At 45.1% G+C, this 13,653-nt stretch overlaps 1 protein-coding gene across 1 annotated transcript in view; it reads right to left on the reverse strand.

Annotated features, from left to right (window-relative positions):
• The window catches only part of SLX4IP (SLX4 interacting protein), a 168,453-nt gene that overhangs the window by 1,563 nt on the left and 153,237 nt on the right, over positions 1-13,653 (reverse strand). The window contains 2 exon segments of the mRNA XM_007472044.1: positions 67-167; positions 2,560-2,566. Coding sequence (XP_007472106.1) covers positions 67-167; positions 2,560-2,566 — 108 coding nt within the window.

Below are 13,653 nucleotides of genomic sequence, written 5' to 3' on the forward strand. Positions count from 1 at the left end.
CCTCGTGTTATGTGCCAGTCCATACAGACAGTCCAGAGGAAGGAAAAGGAAACTCATGGGACCTACAGGTCTTGCAGAGCGTTTCTCCTGAGCTCTGCGCCAGGAAGAAACGGCCTCTCCACGCATGCAGCACGATCCTCCGACGCTCCTTGGAGAGCTCTTCCCGGCTATTCCAAAAGATAACAAAAGTTCAATCAGAAATCTATTAGCTGAACAGGAGGAAAAACAGTTCCACTCCAAATGCCCCGGTGAACAGATTTCATTTGGTGAGGATTGGATGTAACTATGTCGTGTTAAGCTATTCTAATGATTTTTAGTTTAGAAATTTTTGGTAAATTGTCACTTCCCTTGGCTTCCCAGCACACGTTTCATACATGAACGTGCACCACAAACGTGCAAGACGGTGATTCCAAGACATCTGGGAACTCTCCGCCACTATCTGATATCTCTGTGGCCCTGTGATGACGGCCCAGGGACAGGAGCCAGGCAGCCGTGTGACTGTGGGCCTGACCTTCTGGAGAGACCTGGTGGCACAGTGGTCTGTACCCTGATTAGCCTCAGAATGCTTACATTTTCTCTATTGACAAAAATGCAAAATATGGCTTTTGCAATACTCAAGACAGTGTCAAGAGTTAAGCCTTTCAATACGGGTACTTTGAAAACTGGAGTTTGTAATCTTGGTTACTAAAAAACTGGGAGGCTTTTTTTTTTCCTTAAACTGACAGCACTAACATGGTTTTAGATAATTCTTAGGTAATCTATCTATCTATCCTTATATATTCCCATGGAAGCTTCATAAGGAAGCAATTATAAAACGTAAAAACCTCCCAACCGTCACCAACATTGACCCATTTCTTACTTTTGGAAAGTTGTTTCCTTTTTGTTAGCACGTAGATCATTCAGAAAAGGTGTTAACTTCTTTTATTTTCTGGTACATTTCTAAGTACCCTTCTCCAGCCAATTCCACAGTAAAATGTTGCTGCTACAAGGAATGGTGTTGGTAAGGTACCAGTAGGTCCTTGCTTTAGACCTACACTGGAATTAAGAATGACAGCCCCAGAGAGCCTGGTAAGCGGCAGCCATCAGTGTGATGCCCGGGTGTCCCACAGAGCGATGCCATGAGCTTCGTACAATCACTGCCCTGCGCCACTGAGTACCAGCCTTTAGCTCTCACTAACTCTGCCTATGGTTCAGACCTGGACCAATGTCACTCAGAGTCATGTCCAGTTATGACCCAAGTCAGTCTGAAGAGTCAGTGAATAGAATACAATAGGTTTTATTGGATTACGCTGCATTTTGATGCTTGTCCCTTTTCTTTTCCCTAAGACTTACTAGATGACTAAAAAGGACTAGTTTAAAAGTTCAATGACAGAGAGAGAGATTGAGATTTATGTGTGAAACACTTCTAAACATGCCCTATAAGTACAGTAGATCTCCCCCTTACAGTCACACCCTGTAAGTGCTGTATTTTCAGAGCTGAACAATTAACATAAGGAGCATGAGTCAGGCTTTGAACAACTCTGTGGGAACCAGAAAGCCTTTTGCTATTAGGAATGATGTAAATTCCCCAAGGCTGGAAGAAGTCCACAATGGAGGCAGACAGGGTCATAAATAACAACAATGGATACTGCACAGACCACATAACATATGATGCTGTCTGTGATAGTGACACTCTTTGCATCTCACATTCGATTCAACCGCTGCCTTTATTTATTTATTTATATGTTTTTTTAAGCTTTTCCTATGGGAACTTCAAAAACATCTCTAAAAAGCACAGGACAATCTACCCGAAGTCCTCTGACAACAGACAATGGGGGAAATGTCCTTGGAAGAAAACAACAACAGAAAGAGTGACAGAGTGGCAGAAGGAAATGTCCAGCTCACAAAGTGCAAAACCTGTGACTTCGTGTGTAAAAAAAAAAAAAGAAAGAAAGAAGGAAAGAAAAGAAAAAGAACAAAGAAAAAGGTGAGGCAGGGTCTCCCGCGTCCAAATTAAAACCACATTTGGCATTTTGTTGAAGGAGGCATATTTACATTTGTATGAAGACTGGGTGGGCAGGGGAGAAAAGAGATTAGACTCCTTCAGCCCTTGAACTGTCAGATCTCATTAGAAATCTCTCACTCTTACATTTTAGGGTTAATTCACTCCCCTTTGTCACTAAATTGCAGCCTCCGGTGCCCCCCAAACAAGTATTCCAGAGCAAGCAGCTACCACCTCGGAGCAGGACTTCCCAAGGGACTTGTCCTGATTACTAATGGCTTCTCACATCTGGCATCAAAATGCAACCGTGGCTTATACAGAAGCAAAAGTCTTAAGGCTGAGGTGGCAAGTGCCTCCAGGGCTTACCCGGATGACACTGCTGCTTTTCAGATTCTGTGTGACTAACGACCCTGACATCTTCTGCAAAGAATACAGACAAACCCAACATATTCAAGAAGGCTACGGGCAGGCCATCCAAAGTCCAGAGTGAGCACTGCACGGGGATTCAGGATTTAAGAAACAGGTTAACCAAGAGGATTGCTATGGGTCATCATCAATCATCAATGATTCTTCACAACCTGGACGCTAGCTCTGAGTCTAGCTAAGGAAGAAAATGCTGCAACTATCTTTCCCTGGTCACCTCTCCCCCCATTTATTTATTTACCTTTGGTAATACTTTGAGGATTTTGGTTTTAAAAATGTCCACCTGTAGGGACTTCCCTGGTGGCACAGTGGTTAAGAATCCACCTGCCAATGTAGGGGACACAGGTTTGATCCCTGGCCCGGGTAGATCCCACATGCCGTGAAGCAACTAAGCCCGGGCACCACAACTACTGAGCCTGCGCTCTAGAGCCCGTGAGCCACAAATACTGAAGCCCGCACGCCTAGAGCCCGTGCTCCACAACAAGAGAAGCCACTGCAATGAGAAGCCCGCGCACCACAATGAAGCGCAGCCCCCGCTCGCTACAACTAGAGAAAGCCCGTGCGCAGCAACGAAGACCCAACACAGCCAAAAAATAAATGAAATAATTAAAAATAAAATAAAATAAAAACGTCCACCTGTAAAGGTGTGTCTATATACAGTTCCAGGGAGCAACCAAACCGAAGTGGAGCAAGGCTACCGGCCCCAGAAGTCTAATTAGGGAGATACCCTCCTCAGCAGCTTGAGCAGCCCAGGCAGGCACCCAGAGCAAGGGGTCAGGCCCGCCTCCATTCCTGGGGATGTTCTGGAGACCAGTGGATGCACCGTACGTCAAGGACAGCCAAGCACAGGTCCAATGGGGAGGCAGAGCAGGTGAGTGTCTAAGTGTGATGGGGGTGGGTATTACCCCCAATGCTGTCTGGTCTGACCTGGGAAACATATTTTAAATTCCTGGACAGAAAAGACTACAAAGAGAATACCCACCAGAATGAGCTGGGTTGAAATGTAGTTAGAAATACTAGTGGATGTTCAAGTTACAAAGCAAGTTGCAATTGTGGATAAATCAAGGATTTATTCACTCCACAGTGACTTACTGAGTACTACTTTTGAACAGAACACTGTTGGATTAATGAGGGATGGGGAGTGAAGGTGGCCTAAAAAATACATTAAAAATACCCGCTCTTAAGTTTATATCCTCCTCAAGGAGTCCATAAAACATACCCAGGCCTCCCAAAGGCTAGTGGGAAGATTAGCTGTTATCAGAGGCACAGAGGGAGCTTTTCAAAAATATTGATTCTTGGGACCCATCCCTGGAAGTTCTGAGTCACAAGATCTGGGGTGGGGCTAGGAGATCTATATCTAGGCTCCCAGGTGATTCAAGGACTACTGATGTGCATGAAACAAAGCTCAAGAGAGCAGAGCAGCAGGTACACAAATGTAAACTGGCACACCAAGGCAGCATCTGGCAGAGAGCGGCCCAGGTGTGCAGCATCAAAATCACCTGCGGAGCTTGTTCAAAAATGTCCAGAATTCTACCCCAGAATCTACTGCATTTGGGTTTCGGGGCTGAGAGGGTGGCGGGATCAGGGCATGCACATTTTAGCAAGTTCCCCAGTGATTCTGATACCCGGCAGAGTCAATAAACTTCTGTTCTTAGGGGCATGGAATTGAAAACCAAGCAGAGTCATCCAATCAGGCACCACTGAACTCTGCACCAAGCATCGTCTGAGGTCCTTGCAGAGACGGACATGGACCCACAGAAAATGTTCTTCCTCTCATGGAGTCTCCACCCCAGTGGGGAAGACAACAAACAAAAAACCATACGATGTCAGGTGGTGATGATGTTATGAGGAGAAATGAACCTCTAAAGGGTTGCTGGGGTGCAGTTTTACATATGGTGGTCAGGGAAGGCTATGGGAGGTAACAAGGTAAGCTCTACCCTCAGACCTGAGTGGAGGATGGGCCGCACAAGCACCTGAGAAGAGCATTTCAAACCTGGGGAGGGGTCAGGGAGCAGGTAAGAGGTGCTTGCATGTGTGTGTGCGTGTGTGTGTGTGTGTGTGTGTGCGCACGTGTGTGTGTGTGTGTTGATGATGGTAAGGCCACTGGAAGGTTCCAAGAAAAGTGACTTGGTATTTTAAGTGGATCACCTTGGGTATAACAGAGGGACAAGGGTGGAAGCAGGGAGACCAGTGATGAGGATACTGCAATGGTCCATTCAAGGATGGTGGGTCTTGGAGGAGGCAGGTGGTGGGGAGTTGTAGTCTGACTGGAAATACAATTTGAAGGGAGACCCAACAGAATAAGCTGATGGCTTGGATACAGAGAGTGAGCGGAAGGAAAAAGTCGAGGATAACTCCATGATCCGTGCTTTAAACAACTGGACGAAGGAAGTCACCCTTTACCAATACAGGAAGTACTGGGCGGTGGGGTGGGGGGGCGGCCTTGGGGAAGTGAAACCAAGAAATGTGTTTTAGGTATGTAAGCTTTAAGAGCTGTCCTGGATGAAGAATGGAGATGCTGAGCAGGTGGCTAAGCTACAGCTTCTAGGAAGAGAGAGAGTTCTGTCTGCAGACACAAAGCTGGGAAGTCCACAGACACGGTATTTAAAGGCATCTGTCTGGATGAGCTCCGGGGGGGAGTGCATTTGGATGAGAAAAAAGAAGTTGAGAAGACGAGGATTCAGGAAGGAAGACTAAAAGGGAATCATTAGTGAGGAAAGAGAAGAGTCAACATAACATGGTGTCCCTGGAGGCAAGAGGAGAAATGGCTTCGTTAAAAGTGACAACTGTGTCAAAAGCGGCTGAGCCTTCAGGAGTGAAAACTGGCCAGTGGAAGGTGACTTGACGTAAGCTTTTTTTGGTGAAGCGCTGGGACCCAAGCATACCTGGAATGTGTCCAAGAGTGAAGTGGAGGCAGAGTGGAGACCAGCACTCTCCAGTGGAGATATGACCTGTGCTGTATAGGTGACTTTAAATCTTCCAGGGACCCATGAAAAAGTAATAGGAAACTGGTGACATTAGACTTCAATAATGCATTATTCAACTCCAAATGTTACCTTTACAACGCATGATCCGTATACAATTATTGAGAGTTTATATTTTCGTACTGCCTTTGAAATCTGGGGTGGATTCTACACTTCTAGTATATCATTTCTGACCGGCCACACTTCAAATGCTTAATATCCAGATGTGGCCAGTGGCCACAGTACTGGCCAGCATGGGTGCGGACAATGCTTTTGGAGAGTTCTGCAGTAAAGGGGGAGCAGAGAAACTGGGTGGTAGCTGGAATGGGCACGGTGGGTAATGGAGGGTGAGTCTGGGATGACTCTGCAACAGGCATATTTGGTGCGATGTGATCAGCCACCATGTGTCAACCTGCAACTGAGTTCCAGGCACTGTTTCAGAAGCTTTGCATGTATTCATCAATGACACCCTCAGAACAACTTGGGGAGGCAGGGAGTTTTCTTATTACTGCGCTGCATTCGTGGACAAGCAGCACGAATGCGATCCCATTGCTCATCGGACAGCATGGCTTCTTGGGAACATGTTGCTGCCAGTCCCCTGGCACCTGGCTGCAGGCCCCCAGGATATCAGTATCAGTCCAGGGTGGATAGATCCTGGGGGCCATGATGTCAGCTGACCCTGTGTGGGCACCAGTGTCACAGCTCAGGCCAGCTACTGCCTGCCGCAGCCTGGTGCACTGGCCCCCCTTACAGCCCTGGGTGGAAGGTATGGCAGAAGTTATCCTGCCAAACTCTTGTTTCCAGGATTGTAGAACATTCTACCAGATATGAAGGCAGTAACGGGAGAAGGAGAAAAAAAAGATCCTCAGTGCTGTTAAGATTTTTCTCACAGAAGCACTTAATGCAGTAACACGGTACTCTCAGTCTTTATCTTTTGAGAGTTGGATCTATTTTCTCATGGTTATATACATGAGTTTCTTCTGATTCTGTTTTGTTTACTCCAAATGAAAACAGCTAATAACCCAAACAGGATATTTTAAACGTAATCCGTAGAATATTAGAATACATAGCCCTTAAATCACATTCATAATGTGACTGTATCTGAATTCCTTGTGATCACATCTGCTCAGAACGACACACCCAGAATTGATGAGATCAGGTTAACGCTCCTGGGATGCAAGGTGGAGCACAGAGGTGAGGGGGACAGAGGCCAAGGAATGGCACCCCTTGGTGGCTTGTCCCAGAGCCAGTTCCTTAAGCCCCTCATAGTTGGTTCATGATTGTTTGGGGAATTTAAATGCAGCAAGAGGTATGAAACACACTTTGGAAACTGGAAAGCATTGAGCATGTTTTCTTGACATTGTTGTGAAAGAAAATCTGACACCTGCGCAGACCACATGGGTTTATAAGAAGGCGAAGGATGCTCTGCATCTGTAGGAAACTTACATGATTAAATTCTTTCCCCACATCTCACTGGGGCCTCACTGAGTATTTGGCAGACAGGTAGTGTCCCTATTTGACAGAACGAGACCCAGGAGATTAAGTGTCTAAGGCCACACATTTAGCTGGGGACAGGATTGAGTTGAGAAGGCCTGGCCCTGGTGCAGCACTCTCCCCACTGTGCCCAGGGGGTCAATTTGCCATCTTGGTTAGAGATGGAGACGGAGGAAGAGTACAGAACACTGAGCCCAAAGTCCGTGGGTCCAGCTTCCCTAGGTCACTATCTCACTGTGGCATCTAGACAAGCCCCTTACCTTCTCTGAACATCATTTTCCTCATCTATTTTTAAAAACAGGGGGGAGGTGATAATAGCTATATAGTGGGCCCTCACCTATCTCCTGGAAACAATACACAGATTTTCTTTTAGGGAGTCATGTCCCCACTGTCCATCCAAAGTCCATGCCTTTCAGGAGGACTCATCTCCAAGCCTGACTCCAGAAGTGGGCCTGTGACCCAGGCCAGGCGAATCGGAGTTCAGAATTCATGAGCCTCATAGAGATGCATGGGCTACAGTGGCCCAGGAAGGGGCCTGCTCTCTTTTCCCATGAACCTGCAGCCACCAGGACCAACCACCACATGGAGGCTGACCATGAAGCCAAACAGTGGAAGGCAATGCCAACAGACGGTGAGAAACAGTCCTGATGGAAGTCTCTGTCCTCTGATCTCTGGGCTTTTGAGGCACATGAGCCAAAAACCTCCCTTTTCTTCCTAAGTCATTTAGAGCTGGCCTTCCTGTCCCTTGAAAACTAAAAGGTTCAAGACTGATACCATCTCTTCTCAGGTTTGTTGCACTTAACAAGTTATTGTATGTGACAACACTCGGTAAAACTAAAAGCCTTTTGCAAACAATAAAAGCAGCACAAAGGTAATATATTATCAGCTTATTTGGGGGGAGGGGCAAATACTAATATTAAAGTAAAAAGCTGGAACTACTTTCAGTTCTTCATGACTTTATAATAATAAGGCAGAAAGAAAAGTTTTCCTCCTAGCTCAGTGTGATGCCTGATGACTTCCAGGAGTGTCAGCATGGTGAAATGTGACCTGACACAAAAGGAGCTGCTCGCAGAAAAGCAGCCCAAGTAGAGCATGAAATACGACAGTGACCACAGTCTTAGACGGTGACGCAACCTGGTCATGCAGAAACCACACGTCTTAAAATGAAGAGGTCTCTCTTTCCCAAACTTGACTTCTAAGATTTTCTTAAATTATTTGATATTTAATAAGTGAAGGAAGTAAAAAGGACAAAACAGATGGGACAGAGTAGTCATGAACAATTAAAAGAAAGTATAGAAACATACATGTGTGTATTGGCTCAAAGGAACCAAAGCAAAAAGAGGTACATGAAAAGGAAAGTGGTATCTCAAGAATCCCACCGTGGCCTGAAGGCGTTTTCTCTGCAGGTGATAACGATGGAGGACGTCTGTACTGAGATGCCGCAGACAAAGCACTCCGTATAGGGACCAGTCCTCATGAGACACCCACCAGGCAGACCTGACCTCCCCCATCACAGAGATGAGGAAAGTGACACCCAAGAGGCCATGTCATCTGCCCAATTCCCAAGGGACAAGCCTTTGCGCTTCACTAGGGTCCTCTGGCCCCCAGGCCCTCCATCTCTCTGCCCTCCCACAAAAGGACAAGTCTCTAAGGGGTAGAGGAGCACAAGTGCTAACCCACTTGGGTTAGCAGCAGATACCCTAAGATACCCTAGTGTGTTTTTTTTTGTTTTTGTTTTTGTTTTTTTTTTGCGGTGCGCGGGCCTCTCACTGCTGTGGCCTCTCCCGCTGCGGAGCACAGACTCCGGTCGCGTAGGCTCAGTGGCCATGGCCCACGGGCCCAGCTGCTCCGCGGCATGTGGGATCCTCCCGGACCCGGGCACGAACCCGTGTCCCCTGCATCGGCAGGCGGACTCCCAACCACTGCGCCACCAGGGAAGCCCCACTAGTGTGTTTTGTAAAAATAATTTTTTTTAAGTTTTCATTCCTTCTGAATTGATGACTGTGAAACTATCTTGTGCAGATCTAGGGAAGTACCAATAAAATAGTTGAAAAGAATGTTAACCTGAAAATGAAATCAGTGAAAAAAAAAAAAAAATCAAGGAAGTGATCTTGCAGGAAGTACACATTTCATAGGGATTTTCCAGTGTACACTTACCTAACCCTCGAGAACCTAAAAATAAATCCTAACCAGCCTTGGGCCCCACAGTTGAGTCTCTGGTGCCACACAACTGTGAGAAAACTTGGGTGCTTGAAATAATTTGTAGGTTTGGGACCAGTGCTTCTTAAGAAGGGAGAGCGCTCACTGACCACTCTGAGAATTGAAGACAGCTATTTCACTTTGGCCAGAAAAACATAAAAATGCATAACAACTCTTTAAAAAAATTTCAGATAATTCATGAATCATAGGTTAATAATGCCCAGTTTAAAAGTGGAAGGGAAATAGCTGTGAAAAATAGAGAAACTTAATGGCAATTACCCCAGGCAGAACTACCCTAACCCTTGGAGGTCTCCTTATTCAAAAATACCTTCCCTCAGAGGCCTGTGGTTGAAAAATGCCAACACCCACAGGAAGGTTGCCAGCCCATCGTTCGTGGTGGTGATCTTTTCCCTGACATCTCCCATGGCCGAGCTTGTGGGTCTGGACAGGACGGGAGAGGAGAGAGGTGGGTAAATGTGCAGGGCAGCCAGGCAGGTGGCAGGGCTGGCCAGGGAGGGCCCACTGTGACCCTGGTCGCGGGTGGGAAGAGGCGTGAGAGTCAGAGCAAAGACACCACAGATGACTGTCTGATTTCACAATTCTGCTCAGAACTGGCCCTCTGCCCAGGGATGCAGAAGGAACAGCTCTTCCCATCTCCCTCAGACACAGACAGGGAGACCCCCTTTCCAAGTCTCCAATCTCATGATAGTGACAGACTTCTGTGGACTCGTCTGGGAACCTCGCCCCATTTATGGCATTGCTTCCTTGGGAAAATGAGCACCGAATTCTAAATCATCTGTGTACTAATGAACTTTCCCAACATAATCCCCTTGCACGTCGACTCCATCTGTGCTATCGCCGTGGGTGTTCTCATGGCCGTGTGGCTTTTAGGAAGTCGGCCTGAGAGATCTGCTGGTTCCCAACTCCTCTGTACCTCAGAGCAGTGACTGGGTCCTTCCCCCAAAGCAGTGTCTCACTGGGAGTATACTGGCAGCTACTGGAAATGAAAGGCGTTTTAACGGGTGGTCTCTACTCTACCTCCTCCTCCCCTGGATGGTGGTTAACAGAGCTCCCGCAGGAGGTCTTGAGTTTACGCTCTTGTTGTATCCCTTTGTCCGTCACTGACTTGCTGCCAAAATGGGGCTTTGTCACTTAACTCTTTGGTACTCCAGTTTTCATAGTTGCAAAATGAAGCTGGGTTGGCAAATGGAGATGAAAAATGAGAGTGCTGAGCTTCTTGAGAAAATCACATGTGCAAGTATTTTTCTCATTTCTGGCACAGGGGGTAAGGTGTTGAGCTATCTGCTACTCTGGTGTTAATGGCATTTAAATTAACTCCTCTTTGGGGAAGAATGGGAATGATGGTGATAATAACAATTAATATTGCATTGGCCCTTTAGAATTTACATTTTAGTATTGATCATCTCACTTGATCCTTGGGAAGGCTTGCATGGCAGGCATCACTTTTACTTCTGCTTAATAAGTCTGGGGATGGATGCTCCAAGAAGCCAAATGACTTGTCCAAGGTCATCAAGTGAGTGAGGGGAGAGGCAGTGGTCAAAGTCAAGTCTTATAATTTCACGTTTGATTCCTTTTGCACTTGTTCTATTCCCTGCCATGTTTTGCTTAATTCAATCGATCATCTAAGTAGTCATCAAAGGGAGATTATAGGCCTCTCACAGGAAAGGTACATTATGGGGAAAAGGTACAAAGGATTAGAGGCCCCAGATACATCCTATTCTAACTTACCCTATCTAACTATTCTAACCGAGATACGCCCTACCCTAACTTATCTATTCTACCTGTTCTAACTCAGCAAAGGGCAGGTTCCTTTGGAGGGCTGGAGATGGGGGCCAGGAGACATCTCGTTCACAAGTACTGCTGGCTAATCGTTTGGGAGAATTTTATTATTAGGAAGGGAGAACAAAACCTCAGTTTACTGTAACATACAAGCAAAGGATAGTTGATCTTAAAAGAAAATGATTGCTCCTGAGAAAAAATTTTCTTATGATCTCTGTCATTGTCTAGAAAAACTATTTTAGACACACCAGACCAACCAAGAGCATCTTCATCGCCCGCGGCCCCCGCTCTGCAGCATTTTCGTTAGCATCATCCACCTGCCAGTCCACACAAGGGAAGGGCAGGCGGGGGATGGATGCCGCTATAGTTCCCATCCTTATCCAACCCATCCACAGGCCCGGCCGAGGACAGACACCTACCACACAGCAAAAACGTCACGTAATTGAAAAGTAAATGATAAACTCACTGAAAGTTATTTTCCTTACTATGTAAGAAGTTTTTATATAGTAAGGAGTGTGAAATACAAAAATACCAATAGAAAAACTGACATAAACAGACAATTCACAAATGAGTGGGTCCTAGTTAAAATAAATACAGACCAAACTTAGTTATCAAGTATGAACTACAGAGGAGTACAGACTAGATCATTAACAGAGGTTATCTTTGGGTTGGGAGTTGTGGGTAATTTTTAGTTTCTAAAATCTTTTGTACAATGAACATGTACAATTTTGGTAAGCAGTTATTAAGTAAAAAACTAAGTTCAGAACACTGTGGGAAATGCAAAATATGGAAATGACCTCTTCCCACTCAAGGAAATTTGCCTAGTGCTACAGGAATCTCTTGTTAATGGCTTCCATGTAATTTACCACTAGCATTCTTTAGGAAATACAATAAGATAAGAAGAATGGATTCTTAAAGTCTACGATACAGTAAGAAAAACCTAGAAAAATCATCCACTACTTATTTAATTTTTTTGGTACAAAAAAAAGAGTTCCTCTCTTGAATGATCTGTTTTAAACTTACGTAGAAGTTTCCTCAACGAAGCTAAATAATTCTGTCCTCAGGGTACAGAAGCTAGTGTACAGTCAAATTGTTGTTTATTTCTTCTAGTCTAAAAACTTAAGGACTGAAATGTTTCCTTATAATTTCTGTTTATCTTTCCTAAGATTAAACTATAACTCTCCCCTGAAATTTTTTTTTTTCAATCACAATTTTTAAAGCTGTGAGTAAAATGCTCTTTTGTGCAAAATCATTTTGTGGTTTTTATTTAGCTACATTTTCATCTGCTTTTTCTGATAGAAATTCAGTGTGAGAAAGTATTTTTGAGATAATCTGATACCCTCCCCCCTTGACTGAGAGGAGGGCTAATAAGGCCCACAGAGGTTCAGTTACGCACAGCTGAGAAATATGACAGCCGAGCTAAAAATAACCGAGGCTAGGGCAGTTTATTGCTTCTTTAGACTCATCTGCATTTCAGTTTTATACTCATAAACTAGAAGGAGGATTCTCTAACATTAAACAGTAGCTTGACTTAAGAGAAGTGTTCAGTTTAGTGCTGAAATATTGTCTCTTGTCAGGGCGTGCCAGCAATCCTTCCACTCTGGGCGAGGGCCTAGCGCTTTCTGAAGAATCTTAACAGCTGTTTTCACAGCTTGGCCACAAATCAAATGAAGGTGAGGCAGAGCTTCTGAATATCTTAATGTACACTCCACTTTTCTGCAGCTCTAGTGCTGAATGCCATTTTTTAATTTCCCAAACAATCACAGACTTTTACAGCTTAGGTTTAAAAGAAAGTAACTTAGAATTTTGGACTTCCCTTCCTGAATTGTAGAGAGGAGCTGAAAGAACCATTTTAGTACAGAACGGGCATGTCTTTAAGAAAAAAGGAGGCTCGATTCGAATTACAACTTTTAGGTCACCTGGGTCACCTTCAGTACCCTTGATCTGCCAGACTGTAAGCTCCTTGAGGGCAAGAGCACTGTTTTTCTTTTTCTTTGTTTCCCCAGTGCCTACCAGAGCTCCTGGCACAGAGCCAGTACTCAGGAAACTATGTTAAAATGTGATGGTGAGAGCAGATGGGAAGGTCTCCAGAGACTAGGAGCCGCTGTAACCAATGTTCTATGAGACAGCAGCTTTGTGCTGACTCTGAAATGTCCCAGATATATACAGAGTTCTGTGATTATTTACACAATAAAGTTATTACCTTGGAAAATAAAGCTATGACTTTGGTTATGATTCGTTATTTCCTTTAATAAAGGAATGATAAACAATTTTAAATTTCCCAAAGCCCCCCTGGAAACATCTAAAGAAGAAAGCAGTCTTTACATGGGGACCTGGGTTTGTAAACACGAAAGAAAACATTTGCTGGAATGGGATACACTGAGCACCATACAAATTTACTTTCTGCTCTTGGTATTTCTATGGAAAAGAAGGTGAAGGGAAAACAAAACTATGAAACTAAAGGTAAAATCTTGCAAAAAGGTTTCCCAGCTCCATTTCTAGCAATAGGTCCCAAACTTAGGCTATAAGGGCTTCAAGATTTCTTATGAGAAACTGTAGTAAGAAAAATACAATGACTCATCTCGTAATAATGCCCTTTCTTCCCAAAGTACACATCATGATTCCCACATCCCTGGCACGTGGGCACTCAGGGCAGAGCTATTGCAACAACACGGAGCACCTCTCCGCATGGAGTCCCTCGTGCACGGGGGTGTGCGTGTGACAGACCTCTGTGGTGCTGGGGGGCAGCACTGACTGCACTCGTTCTGCCCCCAAAGGAGGGGGATTACTCCC

The sequence above is a fragment of the Lipotes vexillifer genome, unplaced genomic scaffold, assembly GCF_000442215.2.
Source record: "Lipotes vexillifer unplaced genomic scaffold, Lipotes_vexillifer_v1.1 scaffold137, whole genome shotgun sequence".
Classification (NCBI taxonomy): domain Eukaryota; kingdom Metazoa; phylum Chordata; class Mammalia; order Artiodactyla; family Lipotidae; genus Lipotes; species Lipotes vexillifer.